We start from the raw sequence: 22,781 nt of genomic DNA, 5'->3' as shown, positions 1-22,781 counted from the left end.
CTTAGTATCTCAATTTTGATCTGCATTTGAAGGCCACATTTACTGTGTTGTGAAGGTGTCTTTTCTTCATCTTCATAACATTGGGTATATGCACACACATCCCTCCCAATCTGACACAGAAAAGCCAATGCATGCTATTGTCTCTTCCTGGCTGGAGTATTGCATCACAGTGCATGCTGGTGTATAAAATCGTGCTTTTAAGATGTTGCAGCAAGATCATAACTCAGATGCTCAGATCATAACAACAATGCATGAGCACATTGTAGATTTCAGAGTAACTCAGTTTTAAAGGGCTTGCACAGTAGGGCTCCTAACTACTTTAGTGAACTGTTAGCCCCCCTATGCACCTACAGCACACATTGATTCATCTTTCTCTTCTGTTGTTCCAAGCGTATGGAACGATCTTCCAGCCCATACCAGAGCTTGTACTCCAGTCAGCCTTTTCAAATCTTTTCAAAAATTGTGTTTAAATTTTGAAATACCTGTCTTTTAATTTTTTTTATTGTACAGCACCTTGAGATGATGCATCATGGAGGGTGCTTCATAAAATATAACGATAGTGCCTTCTGATCAGTGGCATTCATTTTATTCTGTTATAAATTCGTACTTAACTTGTACGATACCTTTTACCATATTTAGCATGCTGGACATGCTTTTGACTCTGCTCTAACACAGGTATTGTACTTCTAATAGATTACTGCCTCGCAGTTTTGTTTTCTTGTCCCTTTTGTACTGTATTTGAATAATGTTATATAATCAGATTACTTATGTAAATCATTAGAAACTGTGTAAAACGTAAAACTGTATTTTGTATGTCATCGTGGATAATAGCGACAGCTAAGCAAACGCACATTAATATCTTCCAGATTTTTATTTTCTTGGCAGGCGCCAATGACTCATTCTCAGGTTAAATATTAGCACTGCTCAACTGGTCAAGTTTACACAATGACGTACAGACGAAATACCTGTTTATCAATTGTGCCCTTCCACAAACTTAGCGTAGCTCCATTGCACACACTCAAAACTCACTTCAAAGTCCGATTTCTAATGGCCGCAAAGCACGCAGAAATACGTTCATTCGGATCTGCAGACCTAACGGGGGTGAAATGACTCGGGAGGGGAGGCAGAAAGTCCAGAAGAGACGTTACTTTCTTTCCTCCACGGGTTACAGAATAAATTATGCCACTTAAGAGCTCGTCACACGCCACCGAGACGGCCACTGCGCCAGGAGCAGCAGCACTGAGCGCCGAGGCAGCCGACCCTGGCACGGAGGGCAGACTCAGCCTCGACGTGCTCTCTCCGCTTCACCCCTCCGCCGCTGCGTCTCGTCTGTCTGCCTGTTGTCATGGAGGAGCCAAGATGGCGCTCCTGGCCTATAGCCTAGGCAAACGAGAAATAAATCACTATTTCTGCATCAAAAATGCCAAACTGCTCGCGTTCGCCGCGGTCCTTGTGCTCACTGTGCTCCACTGTTTCTCTCGGTTTTATGGAGGTAAGTGTGGGGTTGCTGGCCGAGACGTGTCGCGAAATACAGTATTGTGTGTGGTACTGCTCGATATGCAATGTTGTTGTGATCGGGCCACGCATACTGGGTGAACTGGCGGCTCCGGGACACAGCGGTTGGGTTTTCGGGATTTGGCGGCGTGTGCCTTGGATATAGGACGTCCCATTAATAAAAGCGGTGCAGATAATGTTGTAAAATGCAAAGCGCTGTTTTCAGGCGGGGCAGGTGAGCTGCCTCCCCCAGTCCTGATGAGCAGGAGCTGGCTGTCATACCGCCGAGTGCCGGGCGGGAGGATCAGCGCTTCACACAGCGGAGATTATATATATATATTGTATATATTTAAACGTGAAAATCGCCTAACAGATACCTTGTGGGACAGTTTGCAGTGCGTCGGGCTCGCTAAATGTGCAACGGTGAAACTTAACGTCCAGCCTTAACCTGGCAGCACGCTCCAGCTTTAGATTAAAAAAATATTGCACACCGCGGTTGTCTAACGTGATATGGCGCTCATCCAAGCATTCACTAGCTGTATAAAAGAAGGATGGAGATGTGATCCAGTACACGTCTTAATTAGCAAATAAACCACATATTCAAATGCCAAATCACCTCGTAGTTAACGGCGAATATGATGACGATTATTGTCCCAGCTCGTTAAACGTTGGCCTATTTTACTGAAAACTCACTAGTTTTAGTAACCCCTAGATTAGAGTCAGCTGACGGATTTTGATGTAGACTTTGAGACAGCCGTCCAAAACACGTCTTTAATAAATGCGACCTTTCCGGGGCATCGGCCAATTATGCTTGCTGTTTTTCTAGTGTAATTTCAATCGTGGGTTTGACGAACCGGTGGAATAATATCGAGGCACAACTTTGCATTTGTAGTGTTTGCTTTAGTGCAGACATGCGTCTGCAAGGAATAAAATTTCATACAATCTGATTTCGTTTTAAAAACGCGTTGTGCTGAAAAAAAAATACCCTACGTGTGTAGTTCTTTGATTTTCAGATGATTTTGAAACCTGCGAACAGGTCATCATGATGCTAAAAACGTTTAAAGTGAAAGACTAAAGATATAAAGTTGTGCATTTGCACACCTATAGGACATACAGTATTTCCTGTTTGTGCTACTGTATATATTTATGTTTGTCACCTGGCGTGCGTGTGTGTGTGTGTGTGTGTGTGTGTCTTTTGTTTTGTGCACATGCCTCTCACCGGCGAGAGTCGGAAAAGCTTGCTTTGGTTGGGGGAGGTGGACCTACACAAAGATTATGCGTTGGTGCCAGTGCAGTTAAGTTGCAGAATCACAATTCCAAATTAAAAAAAAAAACACGACCACCGAATGACAGCAGCTCTTGTAGTCCTGCCTAGGTGACAGATCTATCAAGCTGCACTTGAGGAGGTTAAAATGGAAGTGTCAGTGGTGTTAAAATCGCAAAGCATATACTGTAGGAACCACGGCAAGCTTGAAAGAGAAAGCGTGTCACTTTCTGTAATGACCGGTGTGTTTTTTTTCTCCCGGGTACTGTAGGTGGCGATACGTGTGAGTGGCTCCTTTCCACTGGCAGGTTCCTGGGCGAAAACGTGTGGCAGCCACAGGGGTGCATGATGCACAAGTACCGAAGCAGGCAAGTCGAGCAGCTGATTGGGACTTGACACGTGGGAAATGAATTGTGTGTGAGGAAAAGGCTGTCATTATTCCCAAGGACAGCAGCTGGGCTGGGATAAGAGCTGTTCCATCATGGGTTTATTTATGTGCTTACTGTATGTTCGTGCTCCTACAAACCCGGCCACTGTGCTTACGTACGGGGTTGTGTGGACTGAACACAGCAACCTGTCCTAGCATGCCACCGGATAGCCTAGATGACAAACTGAAACAAAACAGCCAACTGGGTGCGCACTCTCTCTGCTCGAAATTGTTTATTCAAGAATCCATGTCAATATTGCAGTATAGATGAGTCCTCCTCAGCACATACACCTTTGGCTAGACAAAGATCTTATATTAGGAAGTATTTATTTCTTCTTGGCTCTCTCGGTGTGAAGATTAAACAAATCCTCTGGCCAGAAACATAAATAACCGCCATCTTGTTAAGACCTACAGTGTGTATCAAGGACACATAATGTAAATCAGCATAACTTATATGATTTCCTATTATAAGCCGATGATTCATTTTAAAATGCCAAATTAAAACCTGTCAACTCTGTTTATAAAAAAGGCTTGAAATCTTAATTGCGTGTTCAGTCCAGTTCAATTTGTCCACTCAAGATCCAAGACGTAATTAGAGTCATTATCCAGAAATACTGCTAAATGCATTCTACTTATATGTGAGCCTCTGTTATAAACCAAAGATATTTCACCCGTCATTTGAACTTACAATAGCACAAGGCACACAAATGATGAGCAGTCGGGTCTTTGAGACATTTTAGTTGATCACTGCTGTAAATATACTTCCTGAGCACTACATCAAATTAAGATATAGTGCGCATTGCTTAGAAGCAATGTTCTCTTGATTAGAGAGAGTGCACAAAGCAGAATTTTGAATTTGTACAATCGGGGTTGAAGTAACTCTAGGTCTTTCTGTGTCTCGACTTTCTTTCCAGTGAAGCAAAGGAGTGCCTTGCCCAGAAGCAAATAGCCTTTATAGGAGATTCCAGAATTCGCCAGCTCTTTTATTCCTTTGTCCGAATAATAAACCCAGATCTCAAGGAGGAAGGAAACAAGGTAATCTTTTTCAAAGTTAATGTTAATCCTTTGGCCGGATGTAGATGTTTTGGAAATGATTACTGTACAGCTATACTGTGTTGTATTTAGATTGTGTGATCTTACTCGTGTATAAAAAAAGTGAGACGTGCCTGTACCCATTTACTGTTCTGTATTATTTTCCTGGCTGATTCATGTGTCGGTTCTTCCAAGCAATTGCAACTTTCCTGGTAGTCAGGAATTCAGTTCTGTCATTTTTTCACAGCAAGCATCTACAATGATAATTCAAATGATTTATTCTTTTAAATTTACAGTAGTTGATTGTTTGACACAGTGCCTCAGCACTATGCAAATAACACATATTTTACATTACTGTTACAGCTATAAGTCTGTTACAAATGTTAAGGAGGTATTATTTATTATTAAATTAAATGTTTAAAGTAAAAAGCCAAAACTTTGCCCAAACTGACTTATGTTTGCTTACTTTTATAAGCAGAGTGTTTTTACTGTAACAGTTCAGTTTATGGTCCCTGCTCAAAGGTGCAACAGCAGGGACTCACCTGGAATTTGAACCCACGACTTTACAGTTGACCACTGCTCAACACTTTCCCACTAACTAGGATTCACCAGGCCTGCTTAGTCTTGGTGTGTCTGTAGTCTTCTAGGCCTCTTGAGGCCAGTTTGTTGTGATTTGTGGTTAGAGGATTACAGTAACTATGAAACCAAATCAGCTTGTGCCACATTTAGAGGGATGGTACAGGATTAAAAATAAACACTGAATACCAAGTTATATATGTCTGATTTGGCCATACACCCTGTTTTAATGGGTGTTAATTCCATGTGCATGAGACACTGTGACATACTGTACAGTATCAATAGTTTTTTTTGTGGGAGATTTCAACCAAGGGCTTCCCATAGAGTTCAGGTATTCCCCAGAAGTAGTAGGAAGTAGTAGTAGGAAAAGCTACAGTCATGTAATAAATCACACTCAGACACCAGATCTGCTTTGACAAAGCATTCAGAGGACTGTACTGTATGTGTGTACCCGCTGTTCTGCTTTTAAAATATTGTGATGTGCAGAACGGTGAATTTCAGATTTGAATTTGTATTGATCCTCCTTATAGGGATCCTCTTCAGAATGGGATCCAACAGCTGAAAAAGCTTGAACACCCCAGATCTAATGTTAAAATAAAATTACAGTTATCGTCATTGTCAGATGACATCGTCATTGTCATCGTCAATTACAGTTATCGTCAATGTCAGTCGTCATTGACATTGTCAATGTCATTGTCATGACATTGCTTGTCATTGTCGTCAAGCAATGGATCAATGCTTTTGATCCATTGTCTCCCTTTAAAAGTGAAAGACATTGACAGACTTTGTCATGCACAACATTAAGTTGTATGTATTCACTATTAAATAATATTGGGTATAGACAAAGCTATAGTAAACAGTTCATTTCTACAATTCATTTCTCATTTAAGCAGGTGATCATTCAGGTGTCCATTATAAATTATTTTAAGATTCAAAGTTAGCCAAAGTAAAAAACCCTGTAAAAACCTTTTCTTTTTTCTTTTTCATATTTTGATATATATAGTTTTCCTGTGTATGAATTCACTTTAATTGTTATGTCTTGGGATTGCCAGTGTTTAATACTTTATTTTGAAAACCTATCTAGCATGAGAACATTCCGTTTGAAGACAGGAGTTCCTCTTTGAATGTGGTGAGATTTATTTTCTCATTTCATTTTGAAGTTCTTTTTAACATCAAAGCTATTACACTATATACTCATTTTCCACAAATAAATGGCAGAACTTCTAGATGTATAGGAAGCATTTAGGTTGTTAAAAGCTTGCTGAAATAGTTCCAAATGTATTTGGCTGATGCTTTTATCCAGCAACACTGATTTTTGTATCCATTTCTACAGCTATTTATTTTAGGAATATGAGAATATGAGCAAAGTTCTTTTTCATGCCTGGAGTATATACAGTTAACCCTCGCTTTAACGGACTTTGGATTTAATGGATAAAACCTAAAGCAGACTTGTCTATACAGAGAAATACCAGACTTTCCTAAACAATAATAGAGAAACAAACACATAGTAGTTTAAAATACGTAATACATAGGTTTAAAATTCAGGAATGGTGTAGGTCAGAGTAGGTCAGTTGCTTGCAAAAGATGTTGTTTGTGTTTCATATGCTTCTGGCAAATTCTATACTGTATATTTATGACACATGAAGTAAAGAGCTTGTTTAATTATGAAAAAAAAGGCAACTTTGTTGACTGCAATTGGTAAAAACAAAAAGTGAAAAGAGATCCAGAAAGCCTATATATTATATTTTTTTTTGCTCAAGGTGTGCTTGCTGAGATAGGCTTTAGCTCTCCCTGACCCTGCATTGGAAGAAGAGGTTAGAATATGGATCGTAATGTGTTTTGGGCCTAAAAAAAAAATGTAATTTGTGATATAACGGACTTTTGGCAATAATGGACACCCCTTCCTCCCCTATTCATCCGTTAACCTGAGGGTAAACTCTAAAGTAGCAACATACATCTGGTTTGAACCAGTGTGCATTCACTCTAATTTACTTATTCATTTTTTTTAAGGTATTCCAGAAATTTAAGTCAAAGGGAAAATCAAACAGCTTCTTTCACTTTCAGGAAAGGTCAGGCTGGTGGAAATGTTGAGCTGTTGCATGATCTTATTTCAGTTTATAATGCATTCATAAAAGCTTCAGTTTCAGTAAATATTTTTTTAAATTTTTCAAAAAAACATTTGTTTGAAAGCGTGCAATTAATTTACCTTCTAAGAACGCCTAACAAGATTTTCTTTATAGGATTTCTTGTGGTATGCCGAAGTGAACAATTCAATGAAGGATCGCCTGATGTCCTGGACCGAGGTGAGAGCTAATCGATACATCTTAAAAAAGTTTAAGGACAATCTGTCAAGAGAGATTAACAAGAAATCTCTTCCTTCAAAAAGGCTTTAAAAGTTTTTCCTTAGTGAACACGTACTTGGGTAGAACAACAGAAGGAGACAAGGAATTGCGTGATGAAATTTTGTACGGTAAAGGTGTGAGCTGTTTAAGAGTATATCTAAATTATTGTGGAATTAAGTTAATATTCCACTGTAGATGGAATTAACACCTGAAGAAGGCTCCACGGCCTAAACGTGTTTTCTTATTCCACTGTAGATGATGTTAGCATTTATAGCAGTATTCCAGGATTATGAAAAATAATAATTCTGTTTTTTTTATTTTTTTAAACACTATTTGCCTTCAGGGTTTTATAAATGTTATCTAACAATATCTAAAACAATCTTCATGCATTTGTTTCATTATGTAAATAGGTAGTGTGAATGATAGGTTTACATAGAATGTTTACATTCCTGCAGTCCAAAGAAGTGGTAGTATTTTGTTTGATCAAGACAAATATTTAAGGCTCTAATTTACATTTTGTGTATTTAATTACATAGGAAAGTTTAAATGTCATACACAAATATCCTTTACAGTAAAGCCTGATTCTCAAGCCACTATCTACAGTACACAACATGCAATTCAGATAAAGTTTTAATCCTGCCATCAAAAAGTTTTTATGTTATGATCTCTTCCATTTCAGGAAATCTCATTAAACAAACCAGATATCATAATTGTGGCAGCAGCTACAGTAAGTATCAGCCTATCTCATTTATAATATAATATACAGTAATTCACATCTGAAATTGCAATCTGTTTTTCTTACTGTTTCTTACTCCTTCTTTTTCAGTGGTCTATTAAGTTACACAATGGCAGCAGTGAAACGCTCAGTCAGTACAAAACCAACCTCACAGCTGTTTCCCGTCTTTTGGAGAAACTGGCAAAAGACACAGAAGTTTATTGGGTCCTGCAAGGTAAACCTGGTTTGTCTAAGGGGTGGTCCCTAATTAAAATGTTTGTAGTTAGGTGTATAGTATTGCAAATGCCCTTACTTAAGATAAGGTAAGATCACTTTATTGGCCATATAACATTTCTTGCATTAGGAATTTGTCTTTCCCATACCCCAGCTTGCTCTCCATGAGACACATAGGCACACAGACACGTAGAGAGAAACCTGGGGTCAGAGCTCAGGGTCAGCTATTTATACGGTGCCCCTGGAGCAGTTGGGGTTAACGGTCTTGCTCAGGGGCCCAATGGAGTGGGATTCCTCTGCCAGCCATGGGATTTGAACCGGCAACCTTTCAGCCACAGGCGCAGATCCTTAGCCACAGTGCCAGCACTCCGCCCAAAATTGAACGTTTATTTGTTTGATTCTGAAGATTATTCTAAATGGTTAAGCATGCTGTACTTCATTAAATTAAAAAGGTGTACAGATATTGACCTACCTTGACAATATATCACAATTGTCTCTGTATTATTCTTCCCCAGAGGTTGTTTTTTATTGCATCTCAGACAACTGCAGCATCAATGACTAAATACATTAATAGATATTTTTCACGTGCAGCAAAAGTGCATTTATGTATTGTGTGTTAACTGGGTATATATTTATAGACATAGATATCACGGTCATTTGCAAGATATGTTTTAGCAAAATGACAGCTTTTTTTCTTGCACTTGTTGCTGTCATCCACTGTCTCCTGTACTTTTCTGTGACAATGTGTTTTCCACACATTTACTTCTAGATCCTGTATATGAAGAGCTGCTGAGTGATAGTCGGAAAATGATAACTAATCAGCAGATAGACTTATACAATGAAGCAGCACTAAGCACTCTGAATGGCAGCAAAAAAACCGCAAAAGTCGGGGTGAAAATTGTCCGTGCCTCTCGGCTAGCAGCACAGGAGACGATCTCAGAGTCTCTGGACGGCCTGCATCTACCTGAAAGCAGTAGGGATGTCGTAAGTATTGATAAAGTAAATATTTTGACATTGACCCTTATGTTAAAAAAAACATGTCAAAGTAATTCTTCTTCAGGTATTAACCTTAGTTAATATTTTATCACCACCCTGTGGTTATCCCATTATACTATACTGATATGTTTCGAGTGATTCTAATTTATTGTCGATCTAGAAACTGCTATTATCAGGTGCAGCAATTAGTTTGAGATGTCTTCAGATACTATACTCGCAGAAAGTAATATCCAGTTCAGTTTGTCGAGAAAATAATGCCCTTGGGTTCACCTGATATAAATGTCTGTTTACCAACCCTGAAAACACACATTACTGTTTGTGCCAGTATGTTCAGTGTGGTACGGTATTTTTGGTCGATTTGCACATCCTGTTTTTGTCTGCTGTTTTTTTCAGGGGGCGATGGTTTTAATGAACTCTGTCTGCAACAAGATTCTAAAACCCATTGACGGCTCCTGCTGCCACCCCCGGCCTCCCCTAAATATCGTGCAGAAGCTGACAGCTGGTGTTTTTGCCTCAGCCATAATGAGTTTCCTGGTTTTGAACCTGCTGTGCTACAGCAAGCATCGGAGAAGCAGGCACGTCACCGACCTGGAAAACGCTGAGGAGAAAAGGCCTGCAGCTGCCACTTCGATGGCAAGCCTGAAAGTTCCCTTCCAGTCTGTTTGCAAACTGGGGCTCATTATGGTTTACTTTTACCTGTGTGACAGAGCTGACATTTTCATGAAAGAGCAGAAATTCTACACACACTCTACATTTTTTATACCTCTGATCTACATTTTTGTACTTGGAGTTTTCTACACTGAAAATGGTAAAGAGGTAAGGACCACAGAAAAGCTGCAAGTGTTACAGATTGGCCTAAAATAAATTTTATGACACCATTTGTAGTTTTAAAAAGTAAAGCATTTTCCTTATTTCATTTTCCTGTACAAATATGGAGATTCAGATGTACTTTCTATTTAGTTTGTTTTTATTCTTCATATTTCACAGAACATGTCCGTATGAACTCAAGTTTCCTTTTTTTCAGACAAAGGTACTAAACAGGGAACAAACAGATGAATGGAAAGGCTGGATGCAACTAGTTATCCTAATTTATCACATATCTGGTGCCAGTGCTGTAAGTAGATATTTTTTGCCTCTACGGGCACATTTAAAAAAAAGCCTGTGAACATTTTAGCAGTTGTTGTCAAGGTATTGCTAACAGACTGGAGGATGATGCAGCGTATAACTCATATAACAGCGTATAACAGTGTATAACTCATATCTTGTACACTGAAATACATTTTTTAAAAGAAACAGAAATGGCAATATATGTGCTAGGTGTTCATTAGTTATTCTAGCATTTCATAGCAATACAGACAGAGATTTTCACCACATATATGATGCAAACATCCACTTTGGCCTCAATCTGTGGCTGCATGTTTGTTTCACAGGGGGATCCGTGTTTCATTTTAAAAAAAATCATGGTGCTCCAACAAACATAAGAACAATACCAGCAATAAAAATAGTTCTGTGAAATTGGCTGTTTTATTTTAAGATGCCCTGCTCAGGAACACCCTGGCCGGACCTGACTGAAATGGTAACCTAGCAACTGACTCGGCTCTCTGTGGTTGACGCCAGTTTGAAAAGTTCCTGCAGGAGTCATTTTAGCAGCAGATGTTTACCAAAGAAATGTGCAGGAAACAAGAATAAAAAGGGGGAACCAGCTGCCACCTGCAACAAAAGAAGGACTAACAGAGAGAATACAGAGAACAGTAAAGAGAACCAAAGAAATGCAAATGCAGTTAATTCGAGAGGGTTCAAATGTGGACTGGCTCTGAGTAGAATCTATAACACATAGTGATATACCACTGTGGTCTTAACAGTGTAAACGCAGTGGTGTGTAGCTATGCTCTGGGAAAGGAGAGCTCAAAACTATTCAAACTTTATTGCCCTTATCAACCTGGTACTGAAAGATAAATGGAGGGGTAGGTCTTAGCGTTTAAGATTACATCTGTTTTTACATTGGCCACACAGCCTCTCAATTTTAAGGAGTTGTGCTCAGCAGTAAAAGCTCACCTCTCCCTTAAAGTACATAAAGTATATTGCTGGCTTATCTGCTTTCAATTTGTATTGTGAAGTTTACTTAGTGGATCATTCTTTGTATAAACAGCTTTTTGTTGCCATCTTTATTTAAAATACAAACTGACTAGGCTCCCGCAGTTATTTGTTTTGGAAAGGCAAGACATCGCACTGCAGTGGAGTTGGAGGAGGGCCACTGAAGCAAAGAATAGCATCACATTATTTTTGTTTCTTCTGCTGATAAAGGTCCTCCCCAGAAAGTTCACTCAGCGGAGGTGGAGAGGTTGCTGGGACAGGAGCTGAGCAGCATGTTTCAATTCAACAAGTCTTGATGGGCATAACTGTCATGAAAAATGTTGCCCAAGCTTTGTCTTTGTCCTGGCTTTCCAGGAACATATCTGTTCCCCTACGTCAGCAGAACCGAAAACACTTAATCGGGAGTTCATTTACATTTAGCAAAAGATGTCATATTATCTTGTCAAATTGGACCTAAATCACAATTTCCTGTGTTTGGGGAGGACTAGTGGTCAGAAGACAAACAGCAATAAAGAGAACCAAAGAACTGCATTATACTTTACTTCTGTTGTAAATGGATTTTGATTTCTAAACATTGTGTAATGCAGCTGTATACAGTATATGGCACCATAGATACTCTAGGACTTTAGTTCTTCTTAAAATAGTGTTTTGTGTTATACTTAATGCTATTAACTTATCAACAACTCTCTCTCTCTGATAATATCTAGGTACACCTTGTAAATATTGTACAAGTGCAAACAAACATTTTTAACCACCTTTATCTCTCTCTGCTTGTATCAGCAGTTATTACTATTTATATCACACTAAATTTAAATGATTTTGTGTATACTTAGTGTATCTCTATTAAATGATATAAAATCATGCATATTTAATATAACAAGTAATAGGTTTATTCCATGCTGAAAAAAAAGAAGAAAGAGAACACAATACTCGCGTGTTCTCTTTCTTCTTTTTTTCAGCATGGAATAAACCTATTACTTGTTCCTTTGCAGCCTACGCATGCTGACGCAGCTACCCACCTGAACTATTTAATATAACTATTTCACTGTGGTACAGTACTATTTTGTATGTGTCTTCTCATGATTGTTCACTTCTCTTTCCAGTTCATACCCGTGTACATGCATGTACGAGTCCTAGTAGCAGCGTATCTGTTTCAAACAGGCTATGGGCACTTTTCTTTCTTTTGGCTGAAGGGAGACTTTGGACTTAACAGAGTTTGCCAGGTATGTTCATTAAACTCAATCAATGGGTGAATAATACTGTAATACTAGTTCACAACAGATTGGTCGGGGGGGGTAGGTCTACTGTGAAAGTCAACAGCATACAGTATGTGGCTGTGCACTTGCGAAGCATGCTTTGAACCCATTTGTTAATGCTGTCTTGTGGGTTCTCGTTCCATTCCTCTTATTGAAACTAGACAAACGTGTCTGTTCACTGATCTCTGGGCCCTAGATGTCACATGTTATGCCAGAACTGTTCACTGGGGCTCAAGACTAATGAGTGGGGCATCCATAACCTAACGGTCACATTTCCAAGTTACAGAAAAGCCACTGTTACCCCAGCAGCTTGAGGACTGGTGTTGTAAAACCAGAATTTTGTCACATCAGGATGAGTGTGCAGGAAGGGCAGCGAGTGAGATGCCTGGGCTGTATTAGAGTTTCCTTCCCAGACCGTTTCCCTGAGACCTCAGCATGGTCTGTTGTAAACTAATGTATCATTGTGCATTTCTGCAAAACACTCACTGACGTCCACAAAGGTGGTCTTCTCAAATCCTTGGTAGATTACTGCAAGGGACTTGGCTTTACTGCTGGCCATTCCACCTGAAATATTACTCCAATCCACCAATGAGGTGTTTTTCTCTTAGTAAACGGCTCATAAAGTACCCCTTAATTGCTCCTCAATTATACTAAACATTCATTCATTTTTCATAATTAATGTTGTTGTGGCCTGGAGGTCAGTAAACAGGCCTTTACATGTATGTTATGACACTTGTTTCTGTAGTCTGAGAACTGTAGTGATTGAATGAGGTGACCTGTGAGGGGCACTAAAAAAGCGAGCAACACCGTTGTCTTCTACCTCCCACCATGAGCCTGGAAAGCATTTAAATTGGCCCCATTAAACCGTTAAGCTAATTTAGATGGTTAAGAACTGTGTTGGAATGATAAAACTAGGAGCTGAGGTTGTAACCAAAATATCCAGTATCTGTGAGCAAGTGCAAAAGCTTGCCCAAACCTCTCTTTTTCTGACTGATTTCTCCCTTGATCGAGGAGCAGGTGTGCTCAATGTGTGAAGCAAACGTAAGGGAAAAGCGTTTTTCTAGTAAAAGCTTAATATTGTGACACTCTGTATTTAAATGGTTACATGGTTAATTGGTGATCCTTGTTTTTGAGCTGCCTGAAATGAGTGTGGTATCTTCCAAACCAGAAGGTTGTCCGAAATGGACATGTGTGCAACCTTGATCCTCCATTTGTTTCTGCTTGTTCTGGGTCTTTGCTCTAACCGGTCCTTGTTAAATAAGCTTCATCACCAGGGTCTGAAACGTAACTGAAGAGTCAGATGAGTTACCTGAGTTACCAGTACCTGGTGGGGTCTTGCAGTGTCATAGAATGGATTTGTCAAGGCTGTCTAAGCTGGTGCCTGGTTTTGTTCTGTTTCTTTTCAATGTAGGTCCTCTTCCGGCTGAACTTCCTTGTGGTAGTGCTGTGTCTCGTGATGGATCGGCCTTATCAGTTCTACTATTTTGTGCCGCTAGTTACATTCTGGTTTGCTGTCATCTATGTCACATTAGCCATATGGCCTCAGATTCTGCAGAAAAAAGCAAATGGTAATTTTTTTTTGAAAAAATTTGAATGATTTCCTTTTATGTTAAAAAGGGAATTAAGAAAAAGGGCTAAAAGGATGTTGTATTTTATGTGAATTAGGATGAAGAAAGCTGAGGCCTTCAAGTTTCATATTGTTCTGATGTTTTATTAGACACCCTTTTACCACTGTGGTTTAACGCCAGAAAATAACTAATTGTGATTCTTTTTTGTTCACACTTTGACCACTTTGTAGTGCCAGATTTACAGCTTATATTATAAAGCCGTCATGGTTAACAGATTCACATTTACAAGGCCGTTTTCTGCAAAGGTTTTAAAAGTGTTTCAACAAAAAACTCCAATGAAATCTGAAAGTAGTTTAACAAAGCATGGACAGAAATTAAGAATTTTTAATTACTCCTTCAAGCTGCACAATAACATTGTTAGAAAGGTTTCATGGTCTGTTATAGAAAAAAGGATACACCTTTCTGATCTTGTTTTGGAATTAAATTTAACTGGCCCTTGTCATTCATGATGTATTGAATTCATGATGTATTCAATTATTTATTGTATGGACAGAACAGAATGTAGAATATTGCAATATAACTATAATATCTCTTTTCTTAGGCAGTGGGATCTGGCATTTGGGTTTGCTGCTGAAGCTTCTGGCTTTGCTTTTGTTCATATGCTTTTTGACTTATTCACGGGTGAGTTAAATCTTGATGTAGATACAAGCATTAATTAATCCAGATGAGCAGGAATCTTATATCAGTCTAATCATGATCTGACCCATCAGATCTGGACAGGGCTCTTATCTGGCCTGTAACATACATTTGTTCAGTACGTAGATAAACTGATAGATTTTTAGTCTATACAGCAAAATGGCTCTTATTTTTACCCATTTTATTTTTACAAAACACAAGCAGATTGTTGGCTGGCAGCACAGTTCCTTCTTGTGGTGTCTACTTCTGTTTTTTTCCCACGGTCTGATTGTCTTTGTGTTAAGAGTTGCTTTTCCTTGTTTCAGGGTGTTTTTAACAGTATTTTCTCCATCTGGCCAATATCGAAGCTCTTTGAATTGCATGGGAGCAGCCACGAATGGTGGTTTAGGTGGAAGCTGGATCGCTTTGTACGTATTTTTTTCCATGTTACGTTTAGACTTAGATAAATTTGAAATGTTTCTGATTTTTTTGGAGAGTGCCATATTGGCAAACCTTTGTATTACTGTGTTAAGCAGACCTATACAGTGTATGGTTTGACTGTGATTGTTTACAGTGCCAAGTATAAATCCTGACAAACTTAACCAAAGGGACAAGTAAAGGTCTATTCCATGCTGAAAAGAGAAGAAAGGAAACGCAATGTTTCGGCTGTGGAGCCTTCTTTGGGTGGCAAGAAGAAGGCTCAGCAGCCCAAACATCGTGTTTCCTTTCCTCTCTTTTCAGCATGGATTAAATCTTTACTTGTCCTTTTGCAGCCTACACATGCTGATGCTGCTCCCTACTGAAACTTAACCAAATCTTTTTCAGGCTGTATTCCATGGAATGCTGTTTGCATTTGTGTACCTCGTGCTACAGAAATGGCAGGTGCTTTCAGAAGGAAAAGGAGAGCCACTGTTTTCCAACAGAGTGTCCAACTGTTTGCTCTTCATTTCCGTAGTTTCTTTTCTGGTAAGCTTATATAAAAGTAGGGAGACTGGTTTCATTCTCTTGTACTCCTGCTTCTTTACTAATACTGTACTGTATATCCTTGCTATGGATAGTTTTTTTTCCTGATATAGAAAGACTTTAATGGCATTTAAAAAAAAAGGCAATTCTTATGTCATGTTTGTCTGCATATTTATTCTGGATTGATTCTAGTTTTGATATACTGTAGTGGTCAATTTATGTTCCTACAGTCTTTTTATTGTGATGTCTACACTACTTATATCAGGATTGTACAAAACTAGATGCAGTTAGACACAATTCCTGTTTCTGTGTTTATCTGCATGTAGAAGTATACCGTCCTGTATTTACAAGATGAAGCCATTCTGTTTTGCGACAAGCCTTGGGATGAAAATACTCAGGCTCTTCCGATTTTGTGACCATTGTCATTGCATTTTACTTGTCCAGTATGTGAAGCTGAGGATGTCTTTTCATTTTTTTAACATCCCGTTTGTTTATTGCAGACATATTCCATATGGGCAAGCAGTTGTAAAGATAAAACTGAGTGCAATGAATTGCATCCGTATATATCAGTGGTACAGGTAATGTTTACCTTTAAAGTTTTTGGTGAAATTTGATGGAGTATTCATAGAGAAATTCAAAAACAGTCTCTGAAACACATCGTGTTTGCACCATGCCATGCGTCCTGTTCTACTGTATATTGTAGTAGTATTTATAATAATTTTCTATTGCGTGACGTTGAGTAGTGCAGAAAAGCATATCAAGTGAAATCCATGTTAATTATGTATGCAATTGAAAAGTTTAATTGGTTAAAAAGTTTTTAAAAACATTTTAATTGGTATATCGTCTACAAAATCTAATTAAACAAAGACAAACTAAATATAGAGAAAATAGTCATCTATTGTTTGACACTACAGATTTTTCAATCCTGCTGTTGGTCACTGTGTTTTCTATGTTGGTTTGCTTATTTAACTCTTTTAAATAAATCAGTTTTATTTTATAGGAATCAGTCTGTCTAACAAATGTTTTTCCTTCAGTAAAGTTGTATGCAAAAGTTTGGACACTCCTGGCCAAATTACATGTTTTGTTGATTTTCTAAGTAAAAAAGAAGTTAACACAACCTCTGCAGCGAACAAACATAAACTTGACATATTTCTGCAGATGCAGTTACTATTTATTTGCCGAATTTAACAGACTGAAAAAAATAAAACTAAATGTGGCATGTGCAGAAGTTTGGTTTTCAGTCAGTACGTAGTAACACCCCCTTTGGTAGAAATCACAGCCTCCAAACATTTCTTGGAGCCAGCTAACAGTCTTTCTGTTCTTGCTTTAGGAATGTTTTAGGGGTGCCCACATTTTTGCATACAACTGTATATACAGTGCCTTGCGAAAGTATTCGGCCCCCTTGAACTTTTCAACCTTTTGCCACATTTCAGGCTTCAAACATAAAGATATAAATTTTTTATTTTATGTGAAGAATCACCAACAAGTGGGACACAATTGTGAAGTGGAACGAAATCTATTGGATTTTTGAAACTTTTTTAACTAATAAAAAAATGAAAAGTGGGGCGTGCAAAATTATTCGGCCCCTTTACTTTCAGTGCAGCAAACTCACTCCAGAAGTTCAGCGAGGATCTCTGAATGATCCAATGTTGTCCTAAATGACTGATGGTGATAAATAGAATCCACCTGTGTGTAATCAAGTCTCTGTATAAATGCACCTGCTCTGTGATAGTCTCAATGTTCTGTTGAAAGCGCAGAGAGCATCATGAAGACCAAGGAACACACCAGGCAGGTCCGTAATACTGTTGTGGAGAAGTTTAAAGCCGGATTTGGATACAAAAAGATTTCCCAAGCTTCAAACATCCCAAGGAGCACTGTGCAAGCGATCATCTTGAAATGGAAGGAGTATCAGACCACTGCAAATCTACCAAGACCTGGCCGTCCCTCTAAACTTTCAGCTCAGACAAGGAGAAGACTGATCAGAGATGCAGCCAAGAGGCCCATGATCACTCTGGATGAACTGCAGAGAACTACAGCTGAGGTGGGAGAGTTTGTCCATAGGACAACAATCAGTCTTACACTGCACAAATCTGGCCTTTATGGAAGAGTGGCAAGAAGAAAGCCATTTCTCAAAGATATCCATAAAAAGTCTCGTCTAAAGTTTGCCACAAGCCACCTGGGAGACACCCCAAACATGTGGAAGAAGGTGCTCTGGTCAGATGAAACCAAAATCGAACTTTTTGGCCACAATGCAAAACGATATGTTTGGCGTAAAAGCAACACAGCTCATCACCCTCAACACACCATCCCCACTGTCAAACATGGTGGTGGCAGCATCATGGTTTGGGCCTGCTTTTCTTCAGCAGGGACAGGGAAGATGGTTAAAATTGAGGGGAAGATGGATGCAGCCAAATACAGGACCATTCTGGATGAAAACCTGTTGGAGTCTGCAAAAGACCTGAAACTGGGACGGAGATTTATCTTCCAACAAGACAATGATCCCAAACATACAGCAAAATCTACAAAGGAATGGTTCACAAATAAACGTATCCAGGTGTTTGAATGGCCAAGTCAAAGTCCAGACCTGAATCCAATCGAGAATCTGTGGAAAGAGCTGAAAACTGCTGTTCACAAACGCTCTCCATCCAACCTCACTGAGCTCGAGCTGTTTTGCAAGGAAGAATGGGCAAGAATTTCAGTCTCTCGATGTGCAAAACTGATAGAGACATACCCCAAGCGACTTGCAGCTGTAATCGCAGCAAAAGGTGGCTCTACAAAGTATTAACGCAAGGGGGCCGAATAATTTTGCACGCCCCACTTTTCATTTTTTTATTAGTTAAAAAAGTTTCAAAAATCCAATAGATTTCGTTCCACTTCACAATTGTGTCCCACTTGTTGGTGATTCTTCACATAAAATAAAAAATTTATATCTTTATGTTTGAAGCCTGAAATGTGGCAAAAGGTTGAAAAGTTCAAGGGGGCCGAATACTTTCGCAAGGCACTGTATATTTCATAAACTAGCTTTCTTTTGTTTCTTGCAGATTCTAGCCTTTGTTCTCATCAGGAATATTCCTGGTTATGCCCGCTCGTTGTATAGTTCATTCTTTGCGTGGTTTGGCAAGATTAGCCTAGAGGTAAGAAACACGTCATCATTGTAAACCGCGTAGGAGGTCATTGTTAAATTTTCAGAAACGTCATAGGTCTGAGGAGTACTTTTTTTTTGGAATAGTAACTCAGCACGGACCTGCAGAGGCACCCAGGAAGACCCCAGAGTGGCTGTTCTCTGGGAGCCAAAAGCAATCCCAGCCTGCCCTCCTCTCAGTGGCACTCAGGCAGGCACACTTCTGCACCTGGCGTGTCTCTCTTCTCTAGGTGCTTGTTCCAGGCTCAAACTCACAACGCCTTGATTGCAGAACTCAAGCAGTGCTTTTTTTTAATTGACTAGAGCAACAAGCCGTTTTAATTGATATCCTTTTCCACAACATATTTGGAACAGTTTCCATTGTCAAAGACCTTAATTCTTCAGAAACTAAGTTATCACAGGCAGGGTCTGTTTGCCGAAGATCTATGAATGCAATTAGAGTCATCAGGCAGTTCTTAAATTTGCCTCTGATCGGCTGTCTCTTCTTATTCCAGCTCTTCATCTGTCAATACCATATATGGCTGGCTGCAGACACCAAGGGGATCTTAGTTCTTGTTCCTGGCTACCCCATGCTCAACATTGTTATCAGTACCTTTATTTTTGTGTGTGTGGCACATGAGATCTCCCAGATTACCAACGACTTGGCTCAGGTGGCCATCCCGAAGGACAGCTCGGCCCTGGTGAAGAGGCTGCTGGGCTTGGCCGTGTTTCTTCTGGCTGTCCTGCAGCTGACTGCTCACGAACAGGCCCAACGAAATTAAACAGCCCCGCCGGCGACCTCCGGGCTCTGACAGCCCCGGAACGAGGAGGTAGCAAGCGACGCACAGGAGCTTTCCATATTTCTGGAGAACAATTTTGGACATGGCGGAAACATGCTTTTTTTGATGGTTGTGAAGTTGTTCTAAGGGGCAGTGAGGCACTGAAGAAACTGCAGATTTTTTTATACATGTACAGAAGCAATTCAGCCTCGTATTGCTTTATTTTTTAACGTTAGTTTACAATGTGTACCATAGCTGGTAATACAATACTTAAAAGTGTAAATTAAGGTTGCATTTTATACCTTTTATGTTCTTTGTGTCTTGTAGTCCTGAGATGGCTTTTCGGACTAAAATGCTTTTTTTCAGATCATGCAGAAAATGCACTTTTCATGTACTGTTAAAGACGTTTATTAGCAGTTCAGTCGTTTTCCAACATAAAGAGGGTATACAGCCACTTTCATTAATGTATAGTGAATTAAATCCACATATGCATATGGTAGATGTGGCCTGTACACATCAGCAGGCGCAGTACATCTTAACGAGCTTATTTGGAGCATTTTACTTCAGGTTCTGGCACATTCAGATCCCGCTGTCCTTAAATCCATGACTGCTTAGCTAACCACATGTGCTTCATTATTCTAATGACTATTGTGAACTCGGACTGTTCTCAGCTGTGAATGCTAACTATTCTGCCACATTTAAATTTAATGTTCTATTTATTTTTTAGATGGTTTTAAAGTATTTATTCCTGTTATCAGTAATTTATTATGAAGGATAAAATATTTTAATAGTTATATTGCAATATGTCTCTTAAAGCAATTGTAATAAGACTAGGCTGTTTGTGGATACGTAGCCCCAGAGCACTTGAGTCGTCAGTGAAACGTAAGTGCCGTCAGTCGAAAAACATTTTAAGTAAAAAGAAAATAAATGTCTCATACTGAGCCTCCTGTCAGGCTCATCATGTTTACCATGATATGACTACAGTGTTGTAATACTTCCCCCTTTTTAGGTACTTAATTTTTGGTCTTGCATTATTGTTAGAAAATGTTTTACCAATAATTTATTTTGTAAACCAAGAGAATTATAAAATACTAAATGTGTTAAATTGGCTTTATGCATTTAAACATTCGTTTGTGTGTGTTGCATAACAGATTCAAGACAGACTAGAAGGGTGGAAATTTTCAAAATTATTTCTGTGGATTTTTGAGTTGAGATCTCATGCATCATTGATGAAGCTCGTAAATTACAGGGGGCGATTTACACAGCAGGTCAGATATGATAATAGGTCTGGAGAATGAAACAGGGGTGGTAGTAGGCCCAAGGCCATTGTACAGGAGGACTCTGCAACAGAAATCTTTTTCCCCACAATCATTTAATCAGCTCATAACACGGACACCGCAGTCACAGCTCCACAGCCTCAGTTTCCTTAAGTCCCCTGAGCCACTTACCCATGTCAGAAATCCCTGCAGCACCTGCATCTATCTCCAGGACTGCACAAAAGCCTGAGCCCATTCCAAGACCAGCCAGAGAGCATTGTGCTTAGCCAGCAATCTCATTTACTGCATCTCTTGCAGAAAGTGCACTGCCATTTACAATCACAAAACATGAAGGTGATTGGCTTAATTTATTAGGAAACATCACTGTCAGAGCAGAGAGGATCAAAGGTTTCTCTATGCAGATCGTTTCCCCATTTCACTTCTCATGATGTACACGGATCTTTCTGTCTGTGTCCCTTTACAAGGCTTCCAGAAAGAAAGCTAAAGCCAAGAATCATCATTCAACCTGGATCACTTTCCTCCTTTGTAGAACCTCTTAATTGAGAGATTTCATTTTTCCACACCTTTTCTGCAGATCTCCATTAATTTGGACACTCTTTGTCATCTGCCCATTCTCAAATGTTCTGTGCTTTGTGAGTTTGCTTTATATCCGCACATATTTTTGCCATCCCCTGGATCTGAGAAGTATCAACAGCAAAAAAACTTTTTTCTACTTCTCAGCATTGAATTAACCTCTATGTGTTAATATGGGGTATACAGCAGTTGAGCTTGTGTTGACTTTGCTGCAGAGAAGTGTGATTTTGTCACCGTGTGTTATCACACCAAGCCTTACTAACTAGCTGAACTGAGTCACTTTCTTTTGCCTGGCAGGTTTAAGTTAATGGGGGGTTCAAAATGCAGACTTACATTTGATTCACTTTAAATAACTGTGTTGTGCATTGATATCTCCAAAGCTGCAAAATGCCGTTTAAAAGAAAACTACAGGTGAAGTCGGTTATCCTCCTGTAAAGTATGTTCTGAAGGACTCAGAAATCACACCAGGACTCAAGGAATACAATGTGAATTTTTATAATGGGAATAAATTGCCTCTAAATTGAAAGCTCCAGCTGGATAGGACTCTAGTTAAAATGTCCTAAAACAAGTAAGATCTACATTAAAGCACTGCAAATTGTGGTATTTAATCCACAGGTATCTTGAACGGGTATTTGTAATTTGGTCAGAAATTAAATTAAAGCTTTTATACACTTTAATGAGATTTTTGTTGAATTAAACCGAGATGTTTATGTACAGTAATTGTTTACTTCTCTTTATGTACATTTTCAGGCCCCTTATGCTGTCTTGTTACTCAGAGAGTAGTATGTTTTGTATATTTGGTTTTATGTTCTGTTGCCCATGTTATTGTATTGTTTTGCAAAAATCAGAAGTTAAGTGTTTAACTTGTTTGTTCTCTTTTTTTAAATCACAAATAGATGTTACAGTAAGTAAATACTGTGGTTTTGCATAATGTGAAATTTGACCATTTCCTATTTATAAATGCCTTTTTCTGATGCATATGTATGTTAGTGATACATTTCTTGTTCAGAAACTCTTATGAAGTTAAGGTCTTATTTGCTTGAATTACTAGTTTGGGGATAAGCTTTATTTTTGAGAACTTCAGGGCTTAATAGGTAAGAAATTAAGCTGCATAGTAAAGTTGGTTCATCTCTTGTCCTTGAATATGATTTCTGTGGTTATTTTGGTCAGTCCATTGTCCTTATTTTAAATAATGCCATTCATGATATTAATCACCATATTGTCTAGAAAACTGGCAATTAATGTTTCATAACTTAGAAGAGTAACTTCTTTCCAACATATTAAGGAATAGTAGACATACAAGTTGACATTTCTCCAACTGCTTTGAAAACCTGTCCTTAGCTTCAGTTTTTTGTTTTGGCACCACATTATGTACAGAATATAGAGGCCACTTCT

General features: G+C 38.9%; 1 protein-coding gene and 1 long non-coding RNA gene across 2 annotated transcripts; one reads left to right on the top strand and one right to left on the bottom strand.

The window, feature by feature from the left end:
* Nucleotides 1–1,165: 1,165 nt before the first annotated feature.
* LOC148650902 (uncharacterized) lies at nt 1,166–2,009 on the bottom strand. The gene is made up of 2 exons (XR_015925608.1): nt 1,872–2,009; nt 1,166–1,380 (listed from the first exon to the last, which is right to left on the bottom strand). It is a non-coding gene; the product is annotated as an uncharacterized LOC148650902 (long non-coding RNA).
* Nucleotides 1,180–22,529, top strand: casd1 (CAS1 domain sialic acid O acetyltransferase 1). The gene is made up of 18 exons (XM_088600531.1): nt 1,180–1,492; nt 3,030–3,126; nt 4,100–4,220; nt 5,878–5,922; nt 7,034–7,096; nt 7,815–7,862; nt 7,962–8,085; nt 8,854–9,068; nt 9,474–9,896; nt 10,105–10,194; nt 12,278–12,397; nt 13,842–13,998; nt 14,600–14,679; nt 15,000–15,101; nt 15,499–15,639; nt 16,137–16,214; nt 18,678–18,770; nt 19,273–22,529. Exons 1-18 carry the CDS (start codon nt 1,180–1,182, stop codon nt 19,537–19,539), a joined length of 2,577 nt encoding a protein of 858 aa, XP_088456657.1. The 3' UTR covers nt 19,540–22,529.
* Nucleotides 22,530–22,781: the final 252 nt, after the last annotated feature.

This window comes from Lepisosteus platostomus, chromosome 12, assembly GCF_059453375.1.
Source record: "Lepisosteus platostomus isolate fLepPlt1 chromosome 12, fLepPlt1.hap1, whole genome shotgun sequence".
Taxonomy (NCBI): Eukaryota; Metazoa; Chordata; class Actinopteri; order Semionotiformes; family Lepisosteidae; genus Lepisosteus; species Lepisosteus platostomus.
Note: the sequence above shows the minus strand (reverse complement) of the source record. Positions and strands in the feature narration are given on the sequence as shown.